This window comes from Opisthocomus hoazin, chromosome 26 (assembly GCF_030867145.1).
Source record: "Opisthocomus hoazin isolate bOpiHoa1 chromosome 26, bOpiHoa1.hap1, whole genome shotgun sequence".
Taxonomy (NCBI): Eukaryota; Metazoa; Chordata; class Aves; order Opisthocomiformes; family Opisthocomidae; genus Opisthocomus; species Opisthocomus hoazin.
Genome location: NC_134439.1, coordinates 2,352,739 through 2,378,060, shown reverse-complemented (window position 1 = coordinate 2,378,060; position 25,322 = coordinate 2,352,739). Strand labels below are relative to the sequence as shown.

At 63.4% G+C, this 25,322-nt stretch overlaps 5 protein-coding genes across 7 annotated transcripts; 1 reads left to right on the top strand and 4 right to left on the bottom strand.

The window, feature by feature from the left end:
• Positions 1 to 5: 5 nt before the first annotated feature.
• Positions 6 to 6,277, bottom strand: LOC142364216 (uncharacterized). The gene is made up of 5 exons (XM_075443413.1): positions 6,081 to 6,277; positions 5,381 to 5,484; positions 1,566 to 4,475; positions 1,036 to 1,244; positions 6 to 670 (listed from the first exon to the last, which is right to left on the bottom strand). The coding sequence occupies exons 1-5, from the start codon at positions 6,256 to 6,258 to the stop codon at positions 601 to 603; spliced, it is 3,471 nt and encodes a 1,156-aa protein (XP_075299528.1). The 5' UTR covers positions 6,259 to 6,277; the 3' UTR covers positions 6 to 600.
• Positions 6,278 to 6,600: 323 nt separating this feature from the next.
• On the bottom strand, positions 6,601 to 10,320 carry IFI35 (interferon induced protein 35). Of its 2 annotated transcripts, XM_075443688.1 has the most exons (9): positions 10,137 to 10,320; positions 9,963 to 10,067; positions 9,037 to 9,195; positions 8,631 to 8,744; positions 8,207 to 8,351; positions 7,882 to 8,015; positions 7,443 to 7,632; positions 7,059 to 7,165; positions 6,601 to 6,847 (listed from the first exon to the last, which is right to left on the bottom strand). In XM_075443688.1, exons 1-9 carry the CDS (start codon positions 10,149 to 10,151, stop codon positions 6,656 to 6,658), a joined length of 1,161 nt encoding a protein of 386 aa, XP_075299803.1. In that variant the 5' UTR covers positions 10,152 to 10,320; the 3' UTR covers positions 6,601 to 6,655. The 2 variants fall into 2 exon arrangements, with proteins under 2 accessions (XP_075299803.1, XP_075299804.1); XM_075443689.1 differs by lacking the exon at positions 9,963 to 10,067 and having other exon boundaries at positions 10,137 to 10,318.
• Positions 10,321 to 11,069: 749 nt separating this feature from the next.
• On the bottom strand, positions 11,070 to 12,980 carry RPL27 (ribosomal protein L27). Its single transcript, XM_075443719.1, has 5 exons — positions 12,881 to 12,980; positions 12,697 to 12,779; positions 12,417 to 12,586; positions 11,752 to 11,862; positions 11,070 to 11,156 (listed from the first exon to the last, which is right to left on the bottom strand). Exons 2-5 carry the CDS (start codon positions 12,775 to 12,777, stop codon positions 11,108 to 11,110), a joined length of 411 nt encoding a protein of 136 aa, XP_075299834.1. The 5' UTR covers positions 12,778 to 12,779; positions 12,881 to 12,980; the 3' UTR covers positions 11,070 to 11,107.
• A 497-nt stretch (positions 12,981 to 13,477) lies between these two features.
• On the bottom strand, positions 13,478 to 17,628 carry RUNDC1 (RUN domain containing 1). Of its 2 annotated transcripts, none has more exons than XM_075443712.1 (5): positions 17,226 to 17,628; positions 16,636 to 16,794; positions 16,157 to 16,355; positions 15,792 to 15,899; positions 13,478 to 14,787 (listed from the first exon to the last, which is right to left on the bottom strand). In XM_075443712.1, the coding sequence occupies exons 1-5, from the start codon at positions 17,577 to 17,579 to the stop codon at positions 13,922 to 13,924; spliced, it is 1,686 nt and encodes a 561-aa protein (XP_075299827.1). In that variant the 5' UTR covers positions 17,580 to 17,628; the 3' UTR covers positions 13,478 to 13,921. The 2 variants fall into 2 exon arrangements, with proteins under 2 accessions (XP_075299827.1, XP_075299828.1); XM_075443713.1 differs by having other exon boundaries at positions 13,481 to 14,787; positions 17,355 to 17,628.
• A 162-nt stretch (positions 17,629 to 17,790) lies between these two features.
• AARSD1 (alanyl-tRNA synthetase domain containing 1) lies at positions 17,791 to 24,604 on the top strand. Its single transcript, XM_075443710.1, is given in 19 exon segments — positions 17,791 to 17,934; positions 18,217 to 18,330; positions 18,455 to 18,521; positions 18,859 to 18,957; positions 19,321 to 19,375; positions 19,378 to 19,410; positions 19,500 to 19,553; positions 19,755 to 20,182; positions 20,256 to 20,378; positions 20,467 to 20,626; positions 20,924 to 20,981; positions 21,344 to 21,500; positions 21,594 to 21,710; positions 22,397 to 22,527; positions 22,703 to 22,769; positions 22,956 to 23,047; positions 23,535 to 23,589; positions 24,115 to 24,209; positions 24,383 to 24,604. Coding segments are annotated over 19 exon segments (2,049 nt in total). The 5' UTR covers positions 17,791 to 17,926; the 3' UTR covers positions 24,519 to 24,604.
• The last annotated feature ends 718 nt before the right edge of the window (positions 24,605 to 25,322 follow it).

Here is a 25,322-nt window from a genome sequence, read left to right as displayed (position 1 = left end):
CACTACTAAAAATCTCAGAATAAATCTTGTTTATTTGTGTTCCTCTACTTAGAGTCTGCCCATGCCTTTGTATTGTCATGGGAAGCACCAGGTTGCCTGCTGGCCCCAGAGCAGGGGCTAGGGAGGGGCTGGAGCTCAGGGCTGTCTGCATGGCACCGAGGTGTCTGAGCCAACAGCTGAACTTAATGATGGCGCTGGCTGAGCTGGAACCTGCCTGTAGCAGCCAGAGGGGAAGAGACTTCCAGAAGATGGGGCTGGACTAAATGCAGGCTCCTGCCCAGGTTTGGGTTATGCTGTTGAAAGCCCTGCTGGGGCTGAGCCTGGAGCTGGTGCTGAAACGAGCTGCACAACTGGCTGGTGAGGACAGGCGTCCAGGAGGAGCTGGCGCTTCAGGGAAGCTCTGATCCATGCTGAGGCTTGCAGGGGCCAAGATGGAACTGCTACTGTCACCAGCGTGCAGGTTTTTGCCTACCTCTAGGGACACTGGAGCTCCTTGGACAAACACCTGCTTTTTCCCAAGCTGTCTGTGTTAGGCTGTGTTGTCAGCTGGAAAGGAAGGCGAAGCGAAGGCATGGGCTGTGGCTGCTCAGGCAGGGAGGCTCAGGTGATGCCCAGGTTCTTCAGGACTGCGCAAAGTTTGCGGAGATACTGGGCGTCTGGATAGCCGTTCCTGCGGGGCAGAGAGGGAGGTGGTGTCAGTCCTGCTGACCGTGCTAAAACCACTGGCAGGAGCAGCAGGGGGTTTGCCCCATCCCTTCAACAGCAACTGAGGTGGAAGTCCTGCTCCCTGGGAGCTGCTGCCCGCAGGCACAGCTCGCACCCAGAGCTGTGAAAAAGCCAGGAAAGCTGTAAGTGAACAGGGCCCAGAATTCTGTTCCGCGGGGAACTTACAGGTGTGGGGTAGGCAAAGGGAGGCACCAACTTTGCCACTGCGGGAGCCTGGAAGAGCCACCCATGCCAGGACTTGCTGAGCTGTTCTCCTCTTCCAATTGCTAGAAAGAAAACCCTAGAAGCTTGGGATGAGCTGGGCCATACCTGGCTTTGCCTCCATCCCAGGAGGTTTTGTGTGGGATAAGGCCCCATGTCACTCTTTCCTCTCCGTTGCAGGACTTGATCTGGAATGTCAGCCCATGCTCAAATGCTTTCTTCAGCAGCATTGCTGCCTTCTGCCCTTCCCTGTTGTCAGGCAGGAAGGCATAGAAATTGCCTCCTTTGTAAGGCTGTCCTGGATGGGGGTCACCAACCTTAAAACAAGAAGAAAGCATTTTAAACAACCACCTGAGTGCTGTGCCTCGGATCTGGCTGCTGAGATTCTGTCCAACTCGAAAATACACAGACTGTGGCCCTCATGGGCTGCTAGTCACTTTGAACCAAAAGCACAGGTCACACACTCCTCAGAAGCAACAAGCTGCTCCCGCACCCGGTGTGGAGCTTTTTGCCTTCCACGGGGCAATACCTTTGCTGCTTGGCACGCGGGGCACCCCTCCCGCCACCCCCAGCCACCCCGACAGAGCCCACTGCACGTCCTGCCATGGGATGGGGAAGCCCCCGTGGTGGGTACCTACCCCTTGCACGCCATCAGGGATGTTGTAGGCAACCTGGAGCGTGAGGTCTCGATAGTAGCCACTCAGGCTCTGAGACAGGGAGGAGATCTTGAATGTCCCTGAGATCTTGTGGCTCAGGGCGACCGAGGAGGAGCTGCAGCAAGCTGGCTGCGTACTGTCTGCTGCAAAACATGTCCTGCACAAGGCATGACCACAGGGGGCCTGGCAGGTCACACCAGAGCCCTGGCAAGCATCACAGCGGCCCAGCGAGGTCTTGCCGCTTTCCTGTTCAAGGCTGGGGCCTCGCGTCTGCTGTGACGAGAGCTCAGGCTGCTCCTGCACATCGCTCCTGCCCGCTGGGAGCAGGGCCCGTTCCCGGCTCCTGGGCTCTGCTGCAGGCAGCTGCCGGGCTGCAGCCTCGGGTGGCTCAGCAGCCGTGGCCCGGTGCAGCCGGGCAGGCAGGGAGTGAGGAGCACCGTCTGCTGCAGGAACCGGCGACCGCAGCCGTCCCGTCGCTTCATTGTGGCCTCTTCTGCTCTTGTCTCTTGCAAACTGGAATCTGTCTGGCAAAACCTGCTTCAGCCGCGCAACGTCAGGCTCCCCCACAGACAGTTTTGGCTCTGGCTGTTCCTGGGACTCCCTCGGACCAGCAAGACTTGGCTTATCCACTGCGCTGGGACTGAGAAGGCTGCTGACTGCTTGCACAGCCCCAGAATCACGGTCACTGGCCTCCTCCCGCCCCAGCACCTGCTGGAATCTCCAAGGACTGGGGGGCCTCTTTTCCTCAGCCTCTGGCAGCCGGACAGCCCTGAGCACACCGGTGTGGTCTGCTTTATCGCTGATGTTCAGGTGCTGCAGGCCCATCTGTAGGGACTCCAGGCTGCCGGGAAGGGCTGCACCCAGCGCAGCATCCTGGCTTCTGCTTGGCTGGATGACACTTGAGTGCCCCGTACTCTGTGGTCCTGGAGAAAAGGATGAAGATTTCAAGGCACAGAGTCTCCTGGAAGAAAACACGTGGAAGGCCTCAGTCAATCCTGGTAGCATCTCCTTGGGGCAGGCAAGATACAGCTTGTACTTGTCTTTACTAAGACCAACCTGGAGGGAGTTTCTTTGCAAGAGGCTGCACAGTTCACTCAGGGCACTGTCATCTGGACCATCTACAGCGAGCTCCGAGTAGCTCACGCTCTGACACACAAGGTCAGGACACTTCTGCACAAGAGCTTCCACCTTCCATTTAGCCTGGAAAAGCTTGCTCCTGTCCGCTGCCTGTAGTGTCAGCACAGTGCAGTCCCCAGCACGATGCTCCAAGATCTGCACACCCGCACCCCTGCGCAGCTCATCAATAGCAGCACGGCAAGCGTCCCTCAGGTAAGACCACTGCAGAGAGTCCAGGCTCAGCTCTTCACTCACCCTACTGCCTCCGCTGCCTGCCCTGCCAGTGTCTTGGGGCTTGTCGCTGTCCTTTGACCTTGGCAGGGAGAAGCTGTTGGAGCGTCGCAGCAAAGGCCTGGATTCAGAGGGTTTAGAGTCTAACGCAGAAGAGGTCTTTGTCACATCAGAGGTACTGGGAGTGCTAGCAAGGGAGTGGTGCTTGATGAGACCTGAGCCTTTAGAGTCCCCAAGACACCGCGAAGTGCTGTTTTCTTTGCCTCCAAAGGGAGACAGAGCCTTGTGTCTTGTAAGCCTGGCACCTCCTTTCATATGGTCCCACTCTTTGGGGTCCTTCTGCTGAGACTCTCCTGCTGATCCCATAACCCCCTCTGTTGCAGAGACCTGAGGCTGGTACTGCTGGGTCAGTGCTGTTGGGTCACTTGGACCTAGAGCATCTGTCTCTGACAAAAGCTTTCCAGAAAGCTGCGCCTGTCCCACCGGTGGAGAATCCTGATGCAGCAAGAGGCCCTGGCTGACCTTAGACTTGTCAGCTCTCCAAGCATTGAAGTTGGCAGCTAGCTTGAGCTCGCCCTTCAGCTCTGGCCTGCGTGGGCTGAGCCCTGAGGGCAAGGTGTCCACAGACACTTTGGGCTCCTGCAGCGCAGCCTCCGTGGTGCGGGAGGTTGCTGGGTGCGAGGGCAGGGAGCCGCCGAGCATGCCAGCTGTGTGTGCAGCACGTCTTCTGGTGCTGAAATCCTGAAGGTACTGCTTGGCCTGGGACACATCAACAAGGTTTCCAATAAGGTAAAGCTGCTTCTCATCCTCATGGCAGAGCAGCTGGGGATATAGTTTCTGCAGCTCATGTGTCAGAGCCCTGAGTGCCTGGCTGTCCGTATCCAGTCCTCCCTTGGTGATCTTCTCCTTGCGCAAGCTCACCTCCAGCTGCCGGTAGAGCTGCTGCAGGGCCAGGTGGGCCTGCTGCAAGGTGTCCATGTCCCCAGACAAACCTGCAGCTGGCTGGAGGTACAGTATGGCAATGCCATCGCTGCTAACGTCCACCACATCCACACGATGCTGGCGTAGCACACCTTGGTACTCAGCAGCACAGAATCTCTGCATGTACAAGTAAATGTCCGAGTCCATCACTAGGGAAAAGTCCTCCAGCTGTTCCACAGCTTCCCCATCCACTGGGCCCCGAGGTGATGGGACTTCAGCTGCCTTTTCACACAGTTGGTCCCAATGCGTCAGCTTTGCTGTCTCTCTTGCTGACTCAGCAGAGTCAGGCACTTGCTGGTGATCGTGCATCCTGATCTCTTTGGCCACATGGCTGGAACCTGGCATGAGGATCTCTCCAACAGGTTGTGTGTTGAGGTTCAGGCTGCCCAGCAGGTCTCTGCTGAAGGCCTGTAGCTCAGTGAATGGTCCCTTGACCATGCAGTGTGTGCTCTTGGAGTCGAAGTTGAACTGCACGTTGCTGTAGCCTTCATGCAAGTTCCTCAGGAGGGTTTTGCCAGCAGGAAGCTTGCCATAGTCAACTATCACGCAAGCACGTATAAAGATCTGCAAGTAGAGAGCAAGGGAGTGAGAGAGCAAGGACCAAAAATAACCTCCCGCCAAGGCACAGGGGGAGGCAAATGCACCTGGCGCTTGCCACAGCCCCTGCATTACTATGACAGAAGAGATGATGTGATCCACCACGGCTCTCTCTCAGAATCCTTCATTCAAGTGAGATGGGAGCATAACACAGCCAGGACTAAAAGACCCAGCCAGCCCGAGCAACTCTTGGACCTTGCACTCATAGTCAAAAGCCTTCTGCAAACAAGGAACGTGAGGGGCAAATTGCACAGAGGTGCAGCCCCACTTCTGCATGCTGGGAGCTCTGCAAACAGCCCCAACCCAAGAAATCCACCATCCTTTCTGCATCTGAAATGCAGTTGCCCTCTTGCTCTCCCAGAGCTTCAGCTGCAGACCCTCAAGCAGTCTGGCACCACAGGCTTGCAGAAAGTTCTGCAATGCCACGCTGACCCCATGCCCTTGTTTTCAGTGCGCAGACATAAAAACATGTGATGTGGCTATTGCCATACCCTCTCAAAACTGGAGGAAGAGAACTCTCCAATGCCTCCTAGACACCAGCATGCCTGTCTCCTAAGGTCTCCTGAGAAGGAGAGGAGATAAATACTCTGTGCGTGTCCAGCTAATGACATGGCGTGCAGCTAATGACATGGCAGAGGCATTAACAGAACCCCCCGTGTGTCTCCAGACGGGCTGGGGAAAAGTGCCTGGCTGTCCCTGAGTTATTAGCACAGAAAAAAACAGATTCCTCATTTGAATACAAATGAAACCGGATTTGCTTTAAGTCTAATTAAGAGTAAAGGAGAGAGCGCGTCTGCCAGGCACGGAGCCAGCCTGGGAGCCAGCTGGGGCTGTCACGGCCGCAGGGGCAGGAGCTGTCGGCTCCTCGCTACCTCGTCGGGGCTCAGCTCCGCAACGTGCGCCGTCACCTCCAGCGGGTATTGCTTCCCTCCGACCGACAGCACGTGGTTCCTTGCCTTCACGATCCTCTCGGCCACTGGGCAGGAAAAGCCAGCGGGCACTGGCGTCAGGCCAGTCCCGCAACGGGCATGGTGGCCCTGTCCCTGCCCCGAGCTCCTGGGGACCCGGGCGGGAGTGCAGGGGAGGACGGGGCTGGGGAGGACGGGGCAGGGGAGGACGGGGCTGGGGAGGACGGGGCTGGGGAGCTGAGGAGGACGGGGCTGGGGAGGACGGGGCTGGGGAGCTGAGGAAGACGGGGCTGGGGAGGACGGGGCTGGGGAGCTGAGGAAGACGGGGCTGGGGAGGATGGGGCTGGGGAGCACGAGGAGGACGGGGCTGGGGAGCACGAGGAGGACGGGGCTGGGGAGGACGGGGAGGACGGGGCTGGGGAGGATGGGGCTGGGGAGGATGGGGCTAGGGAGCTGAGGAGGACGGGGAGGACGGGGCTGGGGAGGATGGGGCTGGGGAGGATGGGGCTAGGGAGCTGAGGAGGACGGGGAGGACGGGGCTGGGGAGGACGGGGAGGACGGGGCTGGGGAGGACCGGGCAGGGGAGCACGGGGCTGTGGAGGGCACGGGCGGGTGCTCGGGAGCGGGCAGAGCCCGGGCCGGGCCGGGGCAGCGCGGCCGTTACCTTCGGGCGCCTCGAAGGTGATGAGGGCGCAGGCCGGGGGCCCGCGCAGCACCCGGACGTCCGCGATCTCCCCGCCGCCGTTGCGGGAGCGCAGGAAGTGGATGGTCAGCTTGTCGGCCACTCTGTCGGGCGGCAGCTCGGCGGGCAGGCCCCGCACCCGCACCGTGCGGCCCGCCATGCCCGCGCGGGGAGGCCGCCGGGCCGGGCCGGGCCGCTCCCGCAGCAGCTGCCCCCGCCCCGGGCCCCCTCCCCGCGCCGGGCCCTCACCCGCCCCTCTCCGGCCGAAGCCCCGGCCCCGCCGCCCCCCGCGCCGCGCCCCGGCCCGCCCGGCCCCGCCGCCGCGGGGAAACGAAAGCGAAACCGGGGCCGCCCCGCCCCGGCCAGCGCCTCCCCCGCCCACCCGGCCCAGCCCCGGGCCCCCCTCAGCGCCCTGGCCCGGCCCGGTGCCCGCAGAGCACGCCCCGCTCCGGTGCCCGCGCAGGGCCCGTCCCGCGCCCGCCCCGCACGACAGACACGCCGCTCCGTGCAGACGCTTTAATTGCTCGGCGCGCAGAACGGGGCCGGGGCCGCCGGGGCTACCCCGCGTCCTCCGCGAACACGGCCACCCCGCGCCGCCCCGCCGGGACGTAGGCGAGCGCGTCCACCTCCCCCCCGCCGCGGCTGCCCCTCTGGAAGTGGATCTCCAGCGTGTCCCGCATGGGCTCCGCAGCCAGCACGTCGGGGATCCCCGAGAGCAGGACGGTCCTGGGGCAGCGGGAGGGCTGCAGCTGGGCAGAGCGGGGGGAGGGGGGGTGAGTCGCGCCGGGGGGTGCGGGGACGGGACCCCCGGGCCTCGCTGAGCCGGGAGCAGCACTGCTCTGCGCGGGGTCGCCGGCGGGAACCGCACCCGGGCTGCGCAGCGGCGGGGGGAGCAGGGCTGCGGGAGCCCCCGCGCTGCGGGCCCAGCGGCGCTGCCTGCGCCAGCGCTCCTGCCCCTACCTGCAGGTTGGTGACGTCTCCACTCATGCACGGCGATATTTTGAGCTCGTATTTTCCTTTCCCGATAGGCACCTGGATGCGTCCCCTCGCAAGCAGCGGCTCTGCCACTGCAGCCGGAGAGGAGAGCCCTGAGCCGCCCAGGCGCCCGCAGAGCTCCGGGGAGGTCACGGCCCTGGCACCAACACCAAGGCTGGCACTGCCCAGCCCCAGCTCACCTGCACCAGCACGGTCTCAGGGGAGACAGGACAGCCTGGGCTCCCTCTGCCTTCCCCGTTCCCCACAGACACAGCTCCGTCCGCTCTCGGGAGATGGCCTGTGCCCCCCCAAGACGGGCTGGGCCGCTCCCCTCTTGCCAACAGCCCAAGCTCCGCATGCCCCACGCACCTCCATCCTGCGCAAAGGTCAGCACGACCTGGCCAGAGTCGTCCAGGAAGTCCCTGCTCTCCACCTCGCCGCCCCCGTTCTTCGTCTTGCTGAAGAAGAGCTCCAGCTTGTCCAGCAGTGCCTCCTCAGGGATGCCCAGGCTGGGCAGGTCAGACACCAGGATACTCCTGCGGCTCCGAGTCAGCCCGATCTGCACGTGGCACAGGCTGGTCGGTGCCAGGGCAGGGCAGGGCCGGCCCCGGAGCCCAGGGGCGCAGCGCAGAGCTGCCGTGTGCCGTGCTAACGCGCTGAGCTGGGCTGGTACCAGTGACCTGGTACCAGTGACCTGGCAGAGGCAAGCTCGGCGCGCAGCGGCGCAGAGCACGGCAAAGCTGGCGCGTTCCCAGGGCCGCTCTGCGTTTCTCCACAGCGTGGGGAGCAGCGGGCCCTCAGGACCCACCTCCAGGGCGGACGGCAGCAGGACGTCCACCGGCGCTGCCTGCACTCGCACTTGGCACCGGTCGAGCTCCTCCAGCTCGTCCCCGCAGCTCAGCTCCACCACGTGCTCCTTCGCCTCCACGATCCTCTGGGCCACTGCAAGCACAGGGCATGGGCCGCCGCTCCGAGCCCGCTGCGGGACAGGGCACGGGGGCAGCTAACGCCCTGGGGAGGGGGCACAGCCCTGCACCACGCCGGCAGAGCTCCGAGCCCCGGCCCCGGGGGGGGATGCAGGGCAGGCTCCAGAGCTGATCGACCAGGACACCCGGCTGTGGCAGTGCTCTTACCCTCTGCCTTCTCAAAGGTGATCAGGGCTGAGCCCCCCAGCAGCGGGCAGCGGATCAGCGGGGTGAGCACCAGCTTGTTCATGTCCTCCTTGTTTGTCACAAGTCCCTTGAACACCATTTTCTTCTCTGGCAAGGCAGGCAGCATCTAGGTTTGAGTACACAGACAGCACCTGGAGCAGACTGGGCCCTGCACAGGGCCTGTCCCTGCCCATCCAGACTGGAAACAGCTCCTGGCTCAACACAAAGAGCTACAGAGCCTCAGCAGAGTCTCCTAGGGTCCGTTTTCTGGCCCTGGCAGAGGGGCCGCCCGGTAGCCAGAGCTGTCCCAGCCGTCACGCAGTGCCCAGCTGCATGGCCTGCGCCCTCCCCAGCCAGGCTCGTGCCCCGAGCCAGCAGAGCCGAGTGCCCACGCGTGCTCTGTTACCATCACCGGATCCTCCCAGAGGATCCTCTTCTTCACTTCCTCCAGCTGTTTTTTCAGCGCCTGCTTCTCCTGCCTCAGCCTGTTCTTCTCCTCCTCTGCTAAAAAAACGCCCACCTGGAAGGAAAGAACGACGGGCAGTACGGGAACCCTGGGGACGCGAGGGGCTGCAGCATGCCCCCCGACGCGAGCACAGCCCTGTTCTCAGACACGGACGTGGCCGCGCCATTTCTCGGCTCTCAGCTGCCTGCCGCCCTGCCCCGGCTCCTCGCATTTGCTTTCAGCCCTTCCTCCAGCGCCGAGGCGCAGGCCTGGTGTGACGCCCCGTGAAACCTCCCCGGGGTCCAGAGCGACGCGGCCGCACCACCCGTGCCACCCCCCCAGCCCAGGACAACTCCCCGGCACCGACCCGGCAGGATCTCTCTTCCTCTCTGTTCACGGACGTCTGCTGCTCCAGGTTTTTACGCAGAAGTTCTCCCTCTCTCCTCAGCTCTCGGGTCCTTTGCTCCGCGGCTTCCTTGGCCGCCTCCAGCCTCGCACGGTCGTGCTCCAGGGCGGTGCAAAGCTCCTGCGGGAGCATCAGGCAGCGAGACCCGCAGACCCCGCGCCCCCCCGGCCCGCACTGCTCCGGGGCTGAGCCCCAGGCCCCGGCGCGGCTCAGAACAGGGGGACACCAGGGGACCGGGGGAACCGGGGGAACCAAGGGACACCGAGGGACCCCCACCGGGGGACACCGGGGGACCGGGAGGGACCGGGAGACACCGGGGAACCGGGGGACACCAGGGGACCAGGGAACTGGGGGACACTGGAGGACCGGGGGACACCAGGGAACCAGGGGGAACCAGGGGACACCAGGGGACCGGGGTACACCAGGGAACCAAGGGACACCGGGGGACCAGGGGACACCGGGGGACACCTGGGGAACCGGCGGACCGGGGGACACCGGGGACACCGGGGGACACCAGGGAACCGGGGGACACCTGGGGAACCAGCGGACCGGGGGACACCGGGGACACCGGGGGACACCGGGGGACCAGGGGGAACCGGGGGACACCAGGGAACCGGGGGACACCTGGGGAACCGGCGGACCGGGGGACACCGGGGGACCCCGGGAGACCAGGGGGAACCGGGGGGAACCGGGGGACACCTGGGGAACCGTTGGACCGGGGGACACCGGGGGACAGCCCGCCCCGGCCCGCAGCCGCCCGGGAGAGCCCGCGGGGCTCCGGCCCAGGGGCCCGGCGGCCGGGGCGGCCGGGGCGCGGTTCCCTCCCGGTTCGGGCCCGGCGCGGTTTCCTCCCGGCCCCGCCCACCCCCGGTCGCGGCGGGACGCACCTGGCAGCGCGCGATCTCCCGCCGGAGCTGCTCGGGGGCCGCCGCCGCCGCGCCGCCGCCCCGCGCGCTGCCGGGGGGGGGAGGGGGCAGCCGGACGAAGGACTCCTGCGGGCGGGGGGTCCTCAGCCACGCGCCCAGCCCCGCGCCCCCCGCCCGCGGTCCCCGGGCCCTCACCTCCTCCGGGTCCATCTCCGCCGCGCCGGGACAGCGCGGCCGCGAACGGCGGCGAACGGCGGCACGGCAAGGCCCCGGGGGCTGCGGGGAGCCTGCCCGTCCGCCCGCCGGTCCGTCCGTCCGTCCGTCCGTCCTTCCGCGACCCCGCTGCGGTGCGGCCCCGCGCCTCTCCCGCCCTGCGCTTTCGCTTTCGGTTCCGCGGCCCCGCGCAGCCCCTGGGCGGGGCAGAGGCGCAGAGGCCCGGCCCCGTCCCGCTCAGCGCTGACCCGAACACCGCACCGTTCCCCGCCCCTCCCAAACCCTCAGCCCCGCAGGACCCGCGCCCCAAAGCGACCCCCTCCCCTCCAGCCCCCCCGAAACAGCCTCCCCCCTCCCGCCCCGCCGGCCCCGGGAGGGCAATCGCGAAGGCGACCGAAACCCCCGCACCCCCGGTGGGCACCGCCCGAGGGCGGGGGGCACTGGAACCAGCCACGCACTGCCCCCTGCCCCCCCCCCTCTGCCCCAGGGAACACCGACCACCCCGGGACAGGGCAGCGCCCCGCCCGGGGGGGGAACCGGAGGGGACAGGGCAGCCCCCCGCCCCGGGGGGGGGGGGAACCGGAGGGGACAGGGCAGCCCCCGGCCCGGGGGGGGGGGGAACAGGACGGGACAGGGCAGCCCCCCACCCGGGGGGGGAACCGGACGGGACAGGGCAGCCCCCGGCCCGGGGGGGGGGGGGAACAGGACGGGACAGAGCAGCCCCCCGCCCAGAGGGGGAACCAGACGGGACAGGGCAGCCCCCTGCCCGGGGGGTTCCACCCTTCCCGCAGGCCCCAGCCCCCCCCAGCTCCGCAGAGGCTCTGCCACGGCTCTCCCCGCCCCTCCCGACCCAGCATCGCCCACGCCACGGAGACCAAGGCCGAGCGCGGCTTTTATCCACCAAGAGAGAAGGGGTTTCAATAAACATTTATTGGCGCAAACTTGTCAGAGCCTTAGAAGCGCAGCTTCTGGAAGAACCATTTATTCTTGCCAGTCTTGTACCTGGAAGAGGAGCACAAAGATCACTGAGCGCTCGTTAAGACCTCCCGTGCTGTCAGGGCGCTGGGCAGGGCGCAGCGCCTGGGGACCCCCACACCAGCGCCCACCCCCTGCGCCCCCATCCGTCTGATGCCCAGGGGAGCCGGATCAGGGGAGCCGGATGGCGGCCCCGGTTTCTGGCGCGGGACACCCGCACGGCAGTGGATTCCACCTGGGAGCAGCGCGCGCCAGCCCCTCCAGACCCCCTCCAACTGCCCACGGCCACCGCGCTGCACCCTGGGCTGCCCCCCTGACCCCCGCAGCACCCGAAACCACCCAGGCCCAGCGACAGCCAGCGCACACCGGCAGGGCGATGCCCCGTGCCTCGCACCAGAAGGCCCGGCCTGTGCTGCAAACTGCTCCCCCCCTCACCCCCAGCCCCCTCCGCACAGCTGTGCCAACACGCACGGCAGGCGAGGGGGAACCCACCCACCCAAAAATGTCTCCAGGAAAGCTGGGGCAGCAGCGTCCATCCTGGACTCCCCCAGGCTATGGCACAACGAGCCCGCACGCTGGGGACGGGTGCCGGCACCACTCAAGGGACGAGCTTCCGACTCACCTCTCCTCAAACTTCACCTTGGCTTCACGCCTGGCTTTGCGTTTCAGAGCGGGGTCCCTGAACACGTCCTTATTGACCACGGTTTTGTCCAGCGGGATGTCGACAGAATACCTGAGCAGGGGAGCAGCAGGGTTCGCAACGGGCACGGTGCCGGGCACGAGGGCGAGACACAGCAGGCAGCCTGCCCTGCCCCAGCGCACGCCCCACTGCCAGGCCAAGGGACCACAGCTCTCAAAGCTTTCCCGGGTCTGCAAACCACCCGACCACTCCAGCATCCAACGATGTTTTAACACAGCCCAGAAGGGAAGCGGCTACGCCCTGGGAGCCCTGCACCCGCTGGAGCTCCACGGAGCCAGCGGGCCGTCGCAGCTCGGCCAGCACCCCAGGCCCTCGGGGCTGTCCCGAGGCTCATCCGCTACCACCCCACACGGACAGCGAGCGTGGCTGAAGGAAGGGGCAGGCGCCTCGCTCCAGAAGGTCACCGACATGTCCACCCCAGCCTCCCACCCTCCGGTCCCCGCACAGTGTGGGTGCCCCGTGCTTGTTCAACCGTGTAGCCAAGAACCTCAGTGACTCCCAGCACTCGCTGAGGAGAACTCACGAGAACTACGGCTGCGGAGGGCAGAGGGGGCCTCTCCGGCCCCGCCGGCCGCAGCCCCGCTCACCGGGTGGGCATCAGGTGGTTGTAGTTGTAGACTTTCACGAAGGACTTGATCTTGGACCTCTTCGCGATCTTCTTCTTGCCCATGGCGGCGGTCACCTTCCGCGGGTAGCGGTCGATGCCCGCCACCAAGGCGTGGCTGTACGGCCGGTCCGACGTGCCGTCGTCGATGTTCTGGAACACACCGAGCGCAGCCGGCGATGGCACCGCAGAGCGCCGGCCGCGCCCACCCGGGAGAGCGGGCGGGCGGGCGGCCGGGGCAGCCCCGCCGGCCCCGCGCTCACCTTCACGATGACGGCCTTGCGGCCCGAGTAGCGGCCGGCCAGCACCAGCACCACCTTCCCCGGCTTCATGAACTTCCCCATCGCTGCGGAGACAGCATACAGCGGTCACCGCCGGGTCACCGCCGGGCCCCCGCCCGCCGCCCGCGCCGATGCCGCCAGATCCCGCGCCTGCCCCCGCACTCACCGATTCTCCCGCGGCGATGGCGCCCAGACCGGAAAAGGACAGGGAAGCCACGCCCCCAACCTTTCACCTCGTGTCACTCGTCACTTCCGCTTCCCCCTCCAGGGGCGCTCGCGCATGCGCGCAGGACGCCACGATCGCCTGGCAACGGGCGCCGGTGCCCAGGGCCGCCCCCGCCGCCCCGCCCCGGTTCCCCCCTCCCCGGTCGCCCCCGCCGCCCCGCCCCGGTTCCCCCCCCTCCCCCCGGTCCCCCTTCCCCAGTCCCCGCCGCACCGCCCCCCCCCTCGTTCCCCGCCGCCGCCTTCCCCGGTCCCCTGACCCCGGTCCCCAGCCGCGCACACCCCGCGGCACAGCCGCCAGCAACGACCACCGGCTGCAGCGCGGGCATGGAGCCGGGCGCTCCCCGCACCACCGAAGCCGTTTAATGCAAGCACCGGGAGGCCGCTGCGCCACGCGGGCCCGGGTGCGGCGGGGAGGACGACGGCACCGGCGCCAGGCCCCCGCCTGCAGCCCCAGGGATGTGGCCGGCACCAAGCGGCTGGCCCCCCTCTGGCCCCGGTGCTCCCACACGGTCGCCCTGTGGAGAGCGAGGCCCTGGCAGCGGGGCGAGGCCGAGGCAGCCGCACGCCCGCAGCGTCGCGTCGGGGGGTCGCGTGGAGCACAGGCTTCGAGAAACCGCCACGCCGCCGCGGCACGGGAGCCAGGCTGCAGCCTCGCCGGGGCTCTTCCCCCCCGCAGGCTCAGCAGCCGGGCCGCGGCGTTCCCGGGGCAGCAGCCTTGCGCCCAGCACACGGCCACTGATGACGCAGTTGTGCTCTGCAGAGCTGCGCCAAGGGGCAGGGTGCGGCACGGCCCAGCGCCCACCCTCCAGCAGCTTCACGGCGGCAGCCTTGTGAAACACGCGTTTCCAGCACCGAGGCACCGTGAGATTTCCCCAAAAGCAAACATCAAAGAGCCAAACTCGGTCTTTTAAAAGCAGCCAGGCTTCTGGAGCCCAACAGCTGCCTGCTTGCGGAAAATGGATGATCTACAACAAAAATAACATCAAAAAGCATCTTTGATGTTTTTCAGCTGCCGCACAGCCAGGTCAACCGGGAGGTTGAATTTCAAGTTGCTCAGGCGACTGAGAAGGTTGAGCGCGCTCTCAAAGCCCGTGTTCGCCATGTAGCTCCACGGCTGGTAGTGGGACTGCACCAGAGCTCCAGATTTGCAGATGAGATTCACCCAGGAGACCAGGCGCTGCTCGTTCAGGGCCATACACACCAGAGCTTTCAGTTCGGAGTCTGCGCTGCGCTTGAAGGGGTCGTGCTCCGTGAGGACAGTGTGAATCGCTGTCAGCAGGCTCTGTTTGGGGGTAACGGCCGCCCCTCCTGTCACAGGCAAGGCAAAGGACTGGGAGAGCTTGCGAGCCGGGGACTCCACAAAGGCTTGCCCGTTCTTAGTGTTGTAATACTTCACGAAGAGTTCCCAGGGGTGCATGGTCTGCGGGGATGAGGTGAATGCAGGAATCAAGCACGCGATGGGTGCCAGCACCAGGCTCATTCCTTGAGAAGAGGCACAGAGCCCGTGAGCCATCAGGTCTCGCAGAGCAACGGTCAACTCCTTCCGCACAGCCTGAGTCAGCTCATCTCTGCCTCCCAAGGGAATGTCCTGCAGATCAGAGGAACTGATGACGTGGTCTTCCTGCTGGTGCTTCACAGCCAGCTGCCTCACCCGCTCCACGGACAACTCCAGCTTCTTAACTAAGGGGGAATAGTCCTTGCTGGCTTGGTCCTTCTGCCAGAGGGTGCGAGGAATCTGACCAGCAGCACAACCAAACTGACTGACAGCAAATATTTGTAGCACTGCAAGCATGCGACGCATGAGGTGCAGGCCCGTTTCTCGCATCTTCCTGGCATCTTCTGGGTTCACTGATTAGGTTAGAAAAGAGGAAAAAAACCACTTTGATTAAGGAATCAACAGCTCTGCTCCTTCATGCACACAAAGGGAGCACAAATGTCTGCTCCTCCTCCACCATGGATTCTCCTCCTCCTCAGGAGCTTTCACCACTAGGACTGATGCTACTTTTTCTAGTTCCAAAGCACTAAGCCAACCAAAAAAGCAAACATGGCCTGTTCTTGACAATCAGGTCATCTTGCAGAGAAGAAATCCTACAACAGCATCGCTAGTGGGCACACACATAGCGAAGAAAGATCATCCTTTAGACACGATGGTATCGCATGGGTAATTAGGAGACACCAAAACCTCTGCTGAGTGACATCACTGCCTGCTTTCGAGAAGCACCTTGTCTCAGCAGGGTAACACACGCTGCTCGCTCCGCATGCCATTGTGAAACTCCATTGGCAAGAGCAGCCACACTGGGTAAGACCCAAAGTCCACCCGGGCCAGTATTCTACCTCTGACTAGCAGCAGTTGCCTCAGATTACAGAAAGGATTGTGGTATTTCCTCTAGCACACTGTTCTAGCTCCAATAAATTCCTGGGATAAATAAATAGGTCTCACATCATAAAGAACTCCGAATCCACCCAGCTCACTGTATCTGCGCACAGAGCTAAGAGCTCAATTAGCATTAATGACAGCGCAGCCCAGCAGCGCACACAAGACAAGGCTGCTCAGTCTGTCTGCATTTCGCACCAAGCATCAGAAGTTCCTTCTATTCCTGATCTCAGCTGCAGGATCAACCCCACCCTCTGTGCCACACGTTCAGATTCTATGACTACTCTTAACGAGCCCACGGAGGAAGGGTAAAAGAACCGGACGCAGGCCTTCTGCCAGCGGGAGTAGGAAAGAACAGAAGCCAAATGCCAGGAAAAATGCAAAGCAGCCTAGCGTGACTGGATGCTGGTTTGTGCTTGCTGAAGCTCAAACAAGTGACGGCAGCAGTGCCGGAAGCTCCGCGCCAAGCAGTGCCCACCTCTATTTCCAGAATGCCGCGTCTTTGGTTTGTAGGAGCCACCACCATCTTTCCTGCCCGCGCAATCACAGTGTCCATCTTCTGCCTTACCAGAGCTTCCAACTTCATCTAGAACAAGAATTTCACACTATTATTTCACACTTACAAATTTAAGCTGCGTATCTCAAGTATCAAAGTCAATATTCCTTAGACCTCTCTGCATCTTTTTCTCCAGTTCTCCCTACCACCAGTTCAGAGAGATCTGCGCTTCCCCCTGACCCAGAAACCCTTCCTGCATCCTCTGACATTTGTGACCTCCCTCCTCATAACTCTGTCAGGGAATTACACAGCAATTCAGTCTGCTCACCCGAAAACTCAGCACTGACCCTGAATGAAGTTGATGAACATTTCGAGGTCCCTTATCTGGGTCTTCAGCTGTTCCACCAGCTGCTCCTTCACCCTGGCTGGATTAACAATCTGTGCTATGGCAGCATCCATACGCTGTCGTAATTCCTCTGGAGAGAGCGTGGCAATATCTTCACTCAAGTCCATGTCCAGCTTCTTTATCAACTCATTTATAATCATCTGCAAAACACCATTTAGTGGCATGATCTCGCTGTGCAGCGCTGCTGCCCATGAGCTTCAAAACACTCCTTTACCCACCCATTACCTTGGAACCAGGCCACCCTCGCTGCACATAGAGAATTGCAAGAGAAAGCACGGGACAGGTTTACACACACAGACGAACCACTGATACTTTAATACAGCTGCTGGTGAGAAATAAGGACTGACCAACCCCTACGGCCTGTAAGAGGCTCGCAAATGCTAAGAAGTCATACAGGCAGATGGACTTTTCAAGCCTTACCCGTTGTCTTTCCATAACCACAGACTGCGGCAGAGAATCATAGCTGCCCTCCTGGTAAGCAAACGTCTCCAGGTCATCAAGCTGCGTCTTCAGCTGCAGGATCAGCTCTCTCTGCTTCTCCTTCTGGACCTCAGTTTGCTCCTGCTTCTCTCGCTCGCTCTGAGAACAAGTTACCAGTCAATAAAATGGAAGATTTACTGTCACACTCAAGCCCCAGGGAACAGGACCGTGGCAGGAGGAGCTCAGCTCGCTCAGCTCACCAGAGCACGCTGCGCGCCCGTCCATCAGGGAGCGGCGGCAGCCACCCCCCGCTCGCCAGCCCCGTCCCCCCGGGCCGGGACGCGGGAAGCACGGCTGCACCCAGCGCCCAGCACCGGCGCCCGGGCAGGGCTCTCCCGCCCCGGTAACCGAGCGTCGCGCAACGCCTCCGGCCCGGGCCCTCCCGGCAGCCGGCCGCAGTCCCCCCGGGCAGCGCGGCGTCACGGGGCCGCCCCCGCCTCGCCCACGGCGCTGAGCAGGCCCGCAGCCGCGCCGAGCCCGGGGCAGGCCGCTACCGGGCCGGGCCCGCCCGCCGGCCCGCGCGCGCTCACCGGAGCGTGGCCGAGGCCGCGGGCCAGCGGCGCGGGGCAGCCGCGGAAGGCGAAGTCCTCCAGCTCGCGGAGGAGGCGCTGCTGCTCGGCCGGCCCGGCGCGCGCCACCTGCCGCAGCCGGAACTGCACCTGCGCGAAGTGCGAGGCCAGCGCCAGCAGCGCCCCCTGCAGGCGGCGCCGCTCGGCCCGCAGCCGCGGCACCGACTGCGGCGACCCGCCCGCCGCCGCCGCCGCTTCCTCCTCCTCCTCCTCCTCCTCTTCCTCTTCCTCCTCCTCCTCCTCCGTCGCCGCCGACACGGCGCCCACCGGCGCCCAGCGCTCCCCCGGGCCCAGCGGGCCGCCCTCCGCCTCCATGCCCACCGCTACCGGTGCCGCCACACCACCGCCATCTTGCCGCCGCGGCGCGGGGCGGGGCCTGGCGGGGCAGGGGCGGGGCTTGGCAGGGCCGAGGCGGGGCCTGCGCGGCGCCAGCGCGCCCCCCCGCGGGCCGACGGCGGCGGGGCCGGGGGTGCAGGAGGCCGGCGCGTGCGGCCGGGTGCGGGCCGCGCCCACCGCGGGGTCGTGGGGCGGTGCTGGGCCGGTGACCGGGCCGCGAGGTAGCCGCGCCCCCGGCCCGGCCCCGCCCGGCAGAGCCCCGCTCCCGGCCCCAGCGACAGCCGCGCCCCCGGCCCGAAATAGCGCGGGGCGGGTCCGGGGCCGCCATGGCGAGGTGAGCGCGGCCGGACGGGGCGGGCCGGGCCGGGCCGGGCCGGGCAGCGCCTGGCACCCCCGCGCCGCGCCCGGTCAGTGCCCGGCCGGGGTCTCGGGCAGCCCGGGGAACGGCGCCGGGAGCGGCAGGGAGAGCCGGGCGGGCCCCGCTGGCTGCCGGGGGGGGGGGGGGGGGCGGAGGGGGAGCGCTGCCCGGGCCCCGCACCCGCCCCGCTCTCGCTGCCGGACCGGGCTCTCCCCACCGGGCCCCGCGCGGACACCGGCCGGGCTGCTCTTCCCCAAGGCAACCCGCCAAGACACTGTGGTACGACCGCCCGCGCTACGTCTACCTCGAGTTCTGCGTCGAGGACAGCAGGGACGTGAAGGTCGTCTTTGAGGAGCAGCGGCTGGTGTTCAGGTGAGCGGCCGCTGCCCTGCCGGCCCGGGACACGGCCCTGAGCTGGGGGTGGTTTGGGGCATGGGGGGACGCTGCCAAGCGCCTCAGCCCTCTGCTGAGCCAGGCTGTTCCGGTGTTTTGGCAGCTGCAGAAACGCAGACGGCGTGGAGTTCTACAACGAGATCCACCTGTATGCCAGGGTCAACTCCAAGGTGAGGCTTTCCCCCAGCAAACTCTTCCCTGACAGCCCGCGTCGGGCTCAGAGTTAAACCCCACCGGTGCAGTCTTGAGCAACGCCGCTTAGCACTGAATCCTGGCCGCTTCCCAAGAGCCAAAGTGGGGGGAGCACAAGGCTGGGAGCCCTGACCCCGGGCCTGACACTCCCAGTGCTGCCTTGGGCCAAAACAACTCGTGTCCATGGTCCTCTGTGTGTGTCCGTGTGTCCCCACAGACTGAACGTGGGTGAGCTTTCATCCTGTGCGTGTCTGCAGTGGATTACAGCGAGCAGTCCGGCAGACATGGGCGTGAGGCATCCCGATCTCTTGGCAGGACTCGCGGGAGACACGCTCCGACCGCTCCATCACGTGCTTTATGAGGAAGTGGAAGGAGAAAGTGGCCTGGCCCCGCATCACCAAGGAGAACATCAAGGTGCGTGTGGTGCCCAGCAACCAGGACCAGCCTCAGCGCGTGTGCTGTCCCCACACAGCACGTCGGGCGCCCGGGGACCAACCTGCCCCCAGGACAGACCCTGAGGGCCCCACGCAGGCACCCCAACGCAGAGCTCCCCAAAAGCCCGTCCTCGTGGTCACTGCCAGTCCACGGACCTCTGCCCTCTGGGAAGGACGTGGCACCCCTTTCCCTCAGCGCAGGCAGGGTCAGAACCGGCACCGCAGGCGACGGGACACACTCCCCTCCCCACCATTCCCCACAGAGCAATCCCCGGGCTGGGAGGACGGGGCTGCCGGGTCCCCTCCGTGCCGCTCCCTCCCTCGGGGTGCTCTCTGCCCACAGCCAGCCTGGCTCTCCGTGGACTTTGACAACTGGCGAGACTGGGAAGGGGACGAGGAGCTGGAGAGGGCCATGGTGGAGCAGTATGCGGAGGTGAGATGGACGGCAGGCCTGGGGGTCCCGGGGCGCGGGGGGGGGAGCCGGGCGTGCGGGACTCCCACGGCCGTCTGCTTCCCGCCCAGCTCCTGGAGAAGGTGACGGACAAAGGGCCGCCCCCGGCCATGGACGACCTGGACGTAAGTCCTGCCCGCGGGCTGCCCTCCCCGGACAACGGCTGCTGCGCCCCGCAGCGGCCCCCGCCCCGCCGAGCCTGCGGCCCCCCCGCTCCCCCCGCCGCAGCTCCGGCGGACCCCCGGGGCAGCCCGGCCCGGAGCCAGCCCGGGACGCGCTGCCCGGGGCCGGCCGCTGCCCTGGCGCCTCGCTCCTCCCCCCCGCAGGACGACCTCTGAGGCCCGGGCCCCCGCGGACGCCTCCCGGTGCGCCGACGAGCAGCGCGGGCGGGGCTCCCGCCGCGGCCCGGCACCGGCCGCCCCCCGCCGAGCGCCGCGGACCCCGACCCCGGGCGGCGCGCGCCGTCCGCCCCCCCCGTGCCGGGCACCCGCGCGGGGCAATAAACGTGACCTGCCGCCGCCGCCTGCTGTCCGCTGGGGGGCGCACTGCCGGGAGCGCGCGTCACCCTCCAGGCCCCGCCCACCTGCGGCACGGCGGCCGCCACCGCCAGCCCCGTGTCCCTCCGCGGCCGCCGTCACCGCCGGCCCCGTGTCCCTCCGCGGCCGCCGTCACCGACGGCGCCGTGTCCCTCCGCGCCGCGCCCGCCGCCGCCGTCATGGTGTTCCGGTGCCAGCGGGACAGCTGGGCCCGGCAGGTAGCGGCGGGCGGGCGGGCGCGGGAGGGGGGCGCGGGCCGGCCCTGCCCTCACGGCGCCGCCTCCGTCGCAGTTCGCCACCAGGGTGGTCTCGTGCCGGGCGGCGGAGCTGCGGCCCGAGGGCGGCGGGGAGCCGGTGCGCGGGTTCCAGGTGGTGCTGGAGGACACCATCCTCTTCCCCGAGGGCGGCGGGCAGGTACGGACCGGGGCGGGGCGGGGGCCGGGGCCGGGGCCGGGGCCGGGGCGGGGCGGAGCGGCGGGGCTGACTCCCCCCGTGTCCGCAGCCGGACGACCGCGGCCTCGTCGGCGACGTGCCGGTGCTGCGCGTGACGCGGCGCGGGGGCGAGGCCGTGCACTGGGTGGCGGAGCCGCTGGAGCCGGGCGCGGCCGTGCTGCTGTCGCTGGACTGGGAGCGCCGCTTCGACCACATGCAGCAGCACTCAGGTGCGTGCCCGGGGGCCCCGGGCGGCGGGGGAGGGCCGGTGCCTCCGGCGGGCTCGCCTCGGCTCCTCAGCGGGCAGCTCGGGAAGGGGAGGCTCGACCCGCTTCGGAGGCCTCGGCGTGCGGGTTGGGGTCCCGCGGCCGCTTCGGTTGGGTGCGGGACAGCGGTGTGAGCCCCTCGGCGCCGAGCTGGGCGTTTGGGGACGTCACGGGGAGCGTCAGCGGGAGAAGCAGCCTGAGTGAGGAGCTCTGCCCTGTGCCCGGTGGTGCTCCAAGCTGTGGCTCGCACGTCTCTTCCAGGACAGCATCTCATCACCGCCATCGCAGAACAGATGTTTGGATTCAAGACAACTTCGTGGTGAGGAGGGAAGGGGCTCTTTTTGACCCCAGCCGTACCCTGTCTGGCGTGTGCCACCGTGCTGGGCCGCAGGGAGCTGAACATGGGTCAACCAGAAGCAGTTTGGCCTCGGACATTTCGCTGGGGCTCAGAGGGCCTGGGCGAGGTGACTGAACTGGAGAGAAGCTGTGCAAACCGTTTGCTCTCTCCTCCTCCTCCGAGTGTCTGTTGCGCATCTGGTGCTCTGTAAGCGATGGGGGGAGGAGGCAAGTAAGGTTTGTTTCAGTCACCACATTCCCAGCGGTGGGGTGGCACTTGGTGCCGCACAGAGCGACCTTCCAGCTGGTCGTAGCTACAGCAGCAGGCGTTCTTCGTCGGTGCAGGGAGCTGGGCCGTCAGCGAAGTGTCATTGAGCTGGACACCCCCTCCATGACAGCGGAGCAGGTAGAGGCCCTGGAGAGGAGTGTGAATGAGAAGATCCGGGCGAGGGTGCCTGTGATGGTGAGGGAGCTGGCTGCAGATGACCCTGAAATTGAAACGGTGAGTGGTGGGGAGAGAACTGGTGATATCAGTGGGGCCAAAATAACTGTGGCATGGGGGTGCCCTTGTTTGCCGTTGTCGTCCTTTCGCTAGGTGAGAAGCCGTGGTTTGCCAGACGACCACGTGGGGCCGGTGCGAGTTGTTGACATCGAAGGCATAGACTCGAACATGTGCTGTGGGACGCACGTCTCCAACCTGAGCGACTTGCAGGTGGGGGCTGCGGCCTCGCTGCCCTCGGGAGCCCCGCTCCATGCGTTCACACCTCGCGCAGCAGAAGTCCCTGAGATCCAGGGTCTGCTGGAAATTGTCCCAATGGTAAAGGGAGCAGCGGAAGCCGTGTGCTGGGTGAGCCCCAGCAGGGCCGCACGCAGGCCGGCAGTCTTTGCCCGGTCAGTCGGGCTCCTTTCTTTCATTCTTTGTAACAGAACTCAGCCCTCGTCTGTGGCAGTGACGTTTTCTGAACTGCCGGTACCTCTGCGGAGGGCACGTGCTGTATTGCCAGTTTGGTGGTGCTTTTTGTTCCCTCTGCTTAAAGCTCTGATAGTTCGGAGTGTGTTGTCGTGAATGAGAAATCCTCTGTGCAGGGATGTGGAGGTAAAATTCTGGAACTGCCTGGAAGTGTTTCTGTCTTTTCAGTCTTTTGCTGGAGTCTATATCCCAGCAGGGACATCCAGATGCACTGCGGAGTGCAGCCCATGATTAGCAAATTGTATCAATTCTGCTGTATCACCATCTTTTTTTTTTTTTATTTTACCTTATGGCAGATTTTAATCAGTTTATTTTCACTGGCAGAGAGCCAATATTTACAAGGAGGAATAGTCTGATAGGAACTGACCGCCTGTGCGAGTATAGGAAAAGTACTGTTCTTTTCTGACCAGGGTGATTTTCTTTTGAAGGTCATTAAACTGCTTGGCACAGAAAAAGGGAAAAAGAACAAAACCAACTTGGTTTTCCTGGCAGGAAACAGAGTGCTGAAGTCGATCGAACAAAGTCACAGTACTGAGAAGGCTCTAACCTCATTGCTCAAGTAAAACCCTTTCCATTTTGGTTATTTCATCTTTACTATTCCTTCTGACAAATACCACGTAAGCCTCAGGCTACATCTGCGTGGTGCTTTCTGTGATGTTATCTGCCTTTGCCACTTTAAGAAATCTTTTCTTTGTCCTTCAGAGTGGCGACCCAAATTCTCCTTGTTCTTTCAGAAATGGGCCGGGTGAGCATGTAGAGGCTGTGAAGAGACTGCAGAGTTGTGTGAAACTGCTTCAGAAGGTGTGCGGATGGCTGCGAAAGGCAGCTGCGGCTGCTTCCTGCAGACCTGAGCTGTGGTCGTGACTGGGAGTAGAACCATAGACGTCAGGTTTTATGTTATGAAAACTGCTCCCGTCTCTGCCAACACAGCTCGGTGTTCAGACCGACTTCTCCATCTGCAGGACAGCTTGTTTGCTTTTCTTTCAGAATAACCTGAACCTGCTTAGAGACATCGCTGTGTTGATAGCCCGGGACTTCAAGAGCAAACCTGCTCGAAGTCAGTTGTTTGTGTTACACAGGTATGGGGGAGTTCAGGGAAAAGGGTAAAATGCTCTCTTAGTCGTTTTGTGGCAGTTGCATCCCTCTGATACCTATTCAGGCTCGTTCCCCGAGAAAGAATGTAAAGAAAGTGAATAGAATATTAAACTGCCTGAGCCTGCTGGAAGATTGTTCAATTAAAGGGAAGCGTTAGTAGTTCAGTCACTGGATTATTCCAGTTTTATAGCTAAGAAGTAACGGTGTCTGTCTGATTTCTCTCTGTCCTTGATACTTTCAAATAAAACTGAGGAGCTCTGTTTCCTAAAGATAAACACTGAAATGTTTCCTAGTACGTCCGCAGGAATGCACAATGAGATTTTAGATGTATAGAAGAAGACTAATCTCCATCTTAACAGCAAGAGGCCAGAACCGCAGGCTTGACCAGGCCTTTGGTTTCTGATCGCTATTTTAGACTCTAGAGGGTATTTTTGCTTCTTTCTGAAGTGTTTTTTTTACCCACCCATACAGGAAAGAGGGTGATTCTGAATTTATGAACATCATCGCTAACGAGATTGGGACAGAGGTGAGTCGCTGGTGAAGATTAACCTGGCACCCCTGGCTTTTTCATCGGAGCTGCAGCACGAGCAGGGCCAGGCTTCTGTACCATAGTCACAAGCTGCAGGTCTGCTTCCGTTCAAAAGTTCCATGAGGTTATTGCCCCCGGCAGCCTCAGTCTGCGGGGGGAATCCTCAACAGTAGAGAAATACAACAGTGAAAATTCCGAGCACTGTAGAAGTCTGTCCCCCAAAGAGCTGTACGGAACCTCGTCGGCTGTTTTAGAGTAGAATAAACTGTTTCAGTTGGAAGGGACCTACGACGAACATCTAGTCCAGCTGCCAGCCGTATCCTTTTAGTTTAGGATACCCCACTACCCGTTCTGTCCCCTGCAACATATGATTGAGCGTAAAAGGTTCAAAAGGCCCCCTCACTTTTACAAACTTCTGAACTGTTTGCATGCTTGAGTGTGTGCTGTGGCCAGTGTCTGTCCACTGCCCAGCCAAGGAGGACACGGGTTATTCTGGAGCAAGATCCCTCTCTTTGTTCCCAGGAAACCCTGCTGTTCCTGACTGTGGGAGATGAAAAAGAAGCAGGACTTTTTCTGCTAGCTGGACCTGTTGAAGAAGTTGAGAATTTAGGTCCCAGGTAACATGTCCTATGGTTTCTTTAAAATCAGTAAGAATTCCAATGTTGCAGACTAAGCAGCTGAGCAGTATAATTAGGGCATGGATCCTCGTTTGCTCTCTGGAGCAGGTTAGGCCAGGCGACTCTCCGCTCTGCAAGCCAGTGGCCTTCAGCCTGTGCTGTTGTTACTGCAGGGTGGCGGAGCTGCTGGGAGGCAAAGGAGCTGGGAAGCGAGGCCGCTTTCAGGGCAAGGCAACCAAGATGAGTCGGCGAGGAGAAGTGCAAGCTCTGCTCCAGGAATTCATCAGCCATCGAAGCCCCGAAGCATAAGAAATAATTCTCACAGCAGGGCTGTCTTTCCTGCGTTGCATGTGCTCTGCTAACTTCTCTCCCGGAGAATAAAGACGTCAAAACAACAGCTGGTGTGCATATGCTCTGTGTGAGCTGTTGTGGTGCTCGTGGAAAACTGGGGGAGGGGATCTGCCATCCACGTTTTGCTGCAAGGATTCTCTCATTTCCCCGGACAAATGGTACACATTCCGAAGTGATTAAAAGTAGTCGGTATTTAACCATGCTGTAGGCTTCTTAAAACCAAGAGAGGGGCCTTCCTCTTTGCAGTACACTGTAGCTTTTTACTTTGTACCAGTTGCTGAGAAGTAATTGCATTGTGAGCATGTTTATTTATAACAAGCTCGATGCATTTAAAAAAATCAAAATACTGGTAAAAAGCAGAGGCTTTGAGTGTGATATTTGCCACCCAGTGCAGAGACAATGACTCAAGCTTTTGTGCTGAAATTTTGTAGGGAGAAGAAGGAAGGAAATGTGGCAGGAATTGGGAGGGATGCTCAGATCAGTAAATCCCCCTTAAAAGACCAAACTAAGCTGGTCACTAGTTACGGCCGCCTGAGATAGAACTGGGAGGCAAGAAGACGAGATGCTGTGGTCAAGCCTGTGAGCAAGGAGAGGAGGGGGCACCAAAGGACGAATCTCTGTGAGCCCTTTTTTGAAAAAAAGGAACTGACATTTTTTCCTGGCTGCCCAGAAATCTGCAGATGCTGGCGGTGTGATGACGTTCGCGCTGATGCTGTTGCCAGGGCCCCTCGAACGGGTCAGCACGCAGGGCTGCCGCTGAGC